The sequence below is a fragment of the Stegastes partitus genome, unplaced genomic scaffold (assembly GCF_000690725.1).
Source record: "Stegastes partitus isolate 25-593 unplaced genomic scaffold, Stegastes_partitus-1.0.2 Scaffold337, whole genome shotgun sequence".
NCBI lineage: Eukaryota > Metazoa > Chordata > Actinopteri > Pomacentridae > Stegastes > Stegastes partitus.
The window spans coordinates 465,490-471,489 of NW_007578068.1; the positions used below are offsets into that span (position 1 = coordinate 465,490).

Sequence of the window (6,000 nt, forward strand, 5' to 3'; positions counted from 1 at the left end):
AAAATCAAGTGTTTTCTTGTTAAATAGGTTTTTAAAAAAAAAACTCAACAATTTCCACTTGCAATTTTCACATGGATGCCACTAGTGGATTCTGTCCTCTTTCACAATGTGCAGACAAAATAACATTCCTTACTTCCATTATTCTTTTGAGTTTTAATACTTGGAATAAACTAAGTTTTGGTGATTTACTCGTTTTTACTTGCTTCCTCTTCTCAGACACCTTCACTTGTCAGTTTACACTATCTATCCATCCTTTAGACAAATTACATAAACTTGTTGCTGACAAAAAGGTGGGTGTTTGGGTACACAAATACAGGATGATGCACACAGAGCCCTTCTTGCGGCACATATACTGGTATTACTTGGACTATTGGTGAGGAAATCTGTGCCTCCTCCTCTCTGGATTTGTTCCTGTGTGATTGTTAAATGTCCAAAAAGTAAGTTTGTCTCGAAAAGTAAAGTTGCATCGGAGGGCCGGAACCTCGTGATTCTCATTGTTAGTATTTCTGTTATCAAACTCAGTCGTTCCGAACATATATTCATAACCGATCATCTGCATTTGAGCATTTATTTATGCAAATGGGAAGAAAGAAAAAAAATGTTAAAAAGTAAACTGGGGTCATCGATGGCAGCGCATTAACAGCGCTGCAGTGTTTTATGATGGATCTACAGTTTTATTTCACCTCATAATCGTGACCTCTTGATAAAACGAGAGCACGGAGGTAACGATGTAAAATGCCTCTGGCCATTAGCAGTCAACACTGTGAACTGTGTGGTCAGCATGCACATTAACATTCCCCGCTGGCCATCGCCCTCAAATGACCCCTTTCCTTCTGCACATGATTGCAGTAGTCACGAAGCCCATGAATTCTCTTGATCTTTAATTCATCGCCCTCCGAGTTCAGTCATAGTTCAGGATCCTTTTTGATGTTTCGCCTGAAATGCTTGTAGTCTCTATTGTTTCAGATGGAGTATAAACACATTAGCGGTATGTGGGACATGTCGTATCTGAGCACAGCATTAGGTGGGAGGTGGGAGAGGGCCCTGCAGGGATGTCAAGTTGGAATTACCGATTTCTCTAGAAAAAAGGCTGGAAAAAAAAAAAAAAAGCTGACCTTGGCAGATGGAGTCATTATGGCGTCAAATATGGGTGCTGGGTTAGAAATCAAAAGCTTGTGTCGTCACCTTTCTCCCAGAGATATTCTGTCGCTGAAATCTCTGTTGAGAATTTGACTCGAGGAGGTGCCGTCTCTTTCATGGATTGATAGTCTCGCTCATTTTCTCTCTTGACTTGTGTCACGAGGTTTACCACAAAAGAGACTCATGATCCACGCGGAGGTCATTCTAATTCTTTTACAACTGCTTTCACAGGCGCCGTGTGCGGTGCTGTTTTCACAGTAGCCTCTGCAGTAAGTCGGTGTGTCTGCTGTGAATAAGCAACTCCCCCACAGTAGCAAAGGAATTACTTGAAGCAACCAAACAAAGGCAGTGCAAGGCCACTGTACATTCTTTTTGCTTGCTATTTCAGAGCACGCTTTTGTTCAGCCATAGTAATTTCAAAGATTGTGCCTCTCAAGAGTTGCCACAGTAACATGAGGATGTCTTTACTCAAGAATATCTTGGAAAGGATTGAAGCTGACAACAGCTGAAAGGGATCGAGAGGAAGATGTGCTGAGAAAATGGGAAATGAATAGTTGGTTCACCTAAATGAAGAATAGAAACATATCTTCTCTCTTACTTAGTGGTTTCTAGATATAGAATAGAATGAAACTTTATTGATCCGTTTGGTGTAAACCTCAGGGAAATTGTTGTACTAGAAAAACAACACAACACCAACACAACATCAGCAACAACAGTAACAACAACAGTAATAATAATAAGAACACTGGATACAGTAACAAAATTTGCCAAAGTGCCTAAATATTGCACACAGTCCAATGTCCTCACTCCTCACCCCTCGCTCCCTACCTCTCCCCACAGATATGCACATAGTTTTGGTTTTGCTTGCAGATATTTTCAGGTATCCATAATGTTTGTAGAGATGTCAGCAGTGTTTGTGGTGTAGCATGTCTTTTTCAATACACATTCCTTTACAGTATATGTCTTGCATTCGACAGTTTTAATTGAAACCACGTTTTTTTTACAGAGGAAATAATGTTTATGAAAACTGTGGACAGTGAGCTCTGTGACTTGTCATCTATTTTTAACCTCGCCAGCTGTGTGTCTCAGTCAAGCGGAAATTTTCGCTGAAAAATAAAGCCAATGTGTAATTGCCAAAAACTGCAGTTCCTCAAATGTCCACTTGAGGCTGGCACCATCAGACAGACAACCAAGCACACTCACATTCACACCTATGGACAATTTAGAATCACCAATTAACCTCAACATGTTTTTGGACTGTGTGGAAGGAAGCCAGAGAACCCAGAGAGAACCCACGCTGCACGGGGAGAACATGCAAACTCTATGCAGAAAGATCCCGGGTGTCCGCACCGGGACGCGAATCGGCAACCTTCTTGCTGTGAGGTCATGGTGCTAACCACCAAGCCACATTGCTGGCACCCAAAATCGAGTTAATCCCCATAGACCGCCATGTTATAATGCACAAATTGACAGCAGAAACAAAAATGTTTACAACCAAGTAAAGAAACGATTTTGGTCTCTACAGGCTACTTCTTTTATTTTGAGGCACTACTGCCAGTGCCACCTTTATTCTTTTAGACATGTAATTGATCTTCATTGCAACATTTTCCTGTAAAGTGCTACGTGGGCTTGTTTTTACCATTTGTGCTGTTGGCTTTGTGGTAATACTTTATTCAAGAGAAAAAAAGAAATATCTTGTGTATAGCTTCCGAATAAGGATAGGGTTTTGTGCTGATAGGTGAGCATATGTCAGGTTTGACATTATTGTTCACCGCCACGCGATGTTGTGTGAAGTGTAGCAAATTAGCATCTATAAGGTAATGCATTACTTTTTTATTAAGTGAAGTCAAGTATATTACTGTTTTTGAGTAATGACCCCAATTTTGTGTAGACTTCATTTTGACACTTTCAAATTGCGAAAGCGCTACATAGTCAAAACATGCTTAGAATTAGTATGTTGTAGAATCAAACTTAATAAGTTCTCTTACTGTCTCATCGTACCCTTTAATGCTAGCGATAACATTTTACGCAAAACTCTCAGGAACGTTTTTTTTCCCCTTCACCTTTAGGTCAGAGTTTACCCATTAGCGCAGTGCGAGCATGGAGCCGATGACGTTCTGGTGCTGGGAACTGACGGTCTGTGGGACGTCCTCTCCAACCAGGAAGTAGCCGAAGCCGTCACCTGTTTCCTGGCGAACTGCGACCCCGACGACCAGCACAGGCACGTTCACTCATCAGCAGCAGTCGGCAGTCAGAGCTGAACTTCCTCTCACCCCTCGTCTTGTTTGGAGAAGATGAACATTGTTATCTTGTTGCAATTATGCAAATTTCTAAACATTTAGATAAGTCATTTCTCTGATGTCTAGGAAAAGCTTGTGAGACTATTAGCGGGGCGCTCTGTCGCTTCTCCTCCTGTGAGCTCTGTTTCCAAAGTTCACCGTCATATTTTCTGACTTTCTGTTGCCACCTGACTGCATGCAGATGTGCTTAGTCAGACGTTGTGCAGAATTATTATCTGATCTGAACATTTATCTGATTAAGTATCACCACCTTAACCATTTATCACTTCTGTTGCATCAGGTACACAATGGCAGCTCAAGACCTGGTAATGAGAGCGCGGGGGGTGCTGAAGGATCGAGGCTGGAGGATATCCAACGACAGATTAGGCTCCGGAGATGACATCTCCGTCTACATCATTCCCCTCATGTACGGCAACAAGCAGAACTAGCCAAGCTACGAAAAGACAACAACCGCCACAGCAGCGTAACCCCGTCTCCCCGTCTCCCCCTACCAACTTCACTTCTGCAGTTTCCCTCCTCTCCTGTTCTCTTTTAAAAGTGCTTTAGTGTGGACTTCCTCCTTTGCTGAGGGATCCAAGCTGTTCCTGGTCAGAGATATGGAATTTCTGGCCAGTTTCTTCTTGATCATCCTCAATTAGGGTGATCTTTTTTTTGACTGCTTCCTTTTTTTATAGAAAAAAAATTGAAAAGTGGGGTTTTATTTCAGTCTCGAGGAAGCCATCGTGAACTTTGTTGCGGGGCAACAGCTGAGGAGCCTGGACTCTGGTAGACGAGATGATGACGTGCATCTCAGGATTGCTGTTAGTAACTAATGCACATTATTTATAAATGTGAAAAAAAAAATGTAAATATTCCGAGACGTAAGACATTTGATAAGTGTTTTCAGTTGAACACCTGTACAGTGTAAACAAAAAAACTACCCTGAAGGCTGATGTCCTGTATATATTAATTGTTCCTCCTCTGTTCCATGTAGGTTTTTAATTAACGTTAATTCCGTTAGTCATCGTTGTAGTCACCTGTTGAAAGGTCAAAAACAAAAATCTTACGAGCCTTATCTAGACTGTTGGTTGTCATCACGCTGCAGGTGTTAGTTTTGTTCATTTGTACCCTTTGCACTGCGACACTTCGCTCACCGTCAAAGCAAAACTGCTTCCGTTGAAAATGAAGAAAACCCACTTATGAAGAATTCACCAACACAAGGATCCACCGTCAAGGTTTTGGCTACATGAGACCAAGAAGTCTTTCTGCTGCACTCGTTCTCCACCAGCCTCCGAAACGTCTTCCTTTTATTCTAATTGAGACATGTTGTCATTGTCCTGTTTAAGTGGCGGTCTGCATGCTACGTCAGGTGTATTATCGCCTGCTACCTGTGCCATTATCAACTTGCATTGTCACACTTTATGTATAAAAGTCAAACCTTTCGTCAGACATGTTGCCCCCCCATTAAAAGAAACTGATCCTCATGAATAACCGGTGCCTCTAACAATACTCTGATCTGTAACGTCATTTCAAGTGTAAAAAACTCTTGCCAGTTAAATGGACAACTCTTACCTTACGTGTCTCTACAATCAATACTGTTCTCTGATTCAGTGGTTTTCCACATTTTAGTTAATCTCGATGTTACTATTTTTATCTTAACTGCTGTACAAGTGACTGAAGCTAATGGAACAGAGTAACTCAATGTACAAAATGTAAATACCGTTTTCAGTGGACACTTCCCTCCTTTCTTTTATTGTAAGCTGATGTACATCTTACCGAAACCAAAACCCGTAATTTGTACTGTTTTAGAAACATAGAAACAGTGTAAAAAAAAATGGTTTAAAGGCTCACTTTTCTGCTCTATTAAAAAAAAAGACCGTTTCTGACCTTTTAACCGCCTTTTTTTCTCCCTTTGCTCTGCTGTGTCATTGATTTTTTTTTAAAACATGGGTGTAATTGTGAAGTACAGAGGAAAATACGATAGGAGAAGTTGATTGAGCTTGGCTCAGGAAAAGCAACAGAAACATTACTCAACATTCAGGCCAACGATTGGCGTCTATAGTGGTTTCTAATAAAAACGTATAGAATCTTACAATGCATATCATTTTCCCAAAATGAGATTAAGTTAACTTAATTAAACTTAACTTTAAGTTATATTCCTATCTACAGCACTGTATATTCTGGAGGTTTTTAAAGAGGGATTTGTTCATGCATCACTTGAAGCCTGACTTATGTAACCTTTTATTCCTAAAATCGTGGCTAAAACTGATTTATTTTTTATTTTTTTAAATCATTTATAGCTTTTGATAAGATTTTCTGATTAATGGAGTGATTTTTAAAAAAAAAAAAAGATGGCTCATAATGTCAGCAAAATGAAACAAGAATTTTGAAGCTGGCTTTATTTAATAATCAGGGTTCTGCAAATTAGAACATATTTTCATAAATAACCCCTAACTTGTATCATCAAACATAAAAATTCAAAAAATTAGCAATGTTAAATTTGAAAAAAACAAAAAAAAACAAAGTCCTATCATAAGTAATCAGCTGGGAAAGTTATTGTTTACCCTGTTTACCTGCAGCA

General features: G+C 40.0%; 1 protein-coding gene across 1 annotated transcript in view; it reads left to right on the plus strand.

Annotated features, from left to right (window-relative positions):
* ppm1h (protein phosphatase, Mg2+/Mn2+ dependent, 1H) overlaps window positions 1-5,333 on the plus strand; it is a 38,743-nt gene extending 33,410 nt beyond the window's left edge. Inside the window, exons 9-10 of the mRNA XM_008284007.1 lie at window positions 3,210-3,361; window positions 3,721-5,333. Of these exons, the coding sequence (XP_008282229.1) occupies window positions 3,210-3,361; window positions 3,721-3,868 (300 nt within the window). The 3' untranslated portion in view covers window positions 3,869-5,333. The remainder of the gene's footprint in view (window positions 1-3,209; window positions 3,362-3,720) is intronic.
* The last annotated feature ends 667 nt before the right edge of the window (window positions 5,334-6,000 follow it).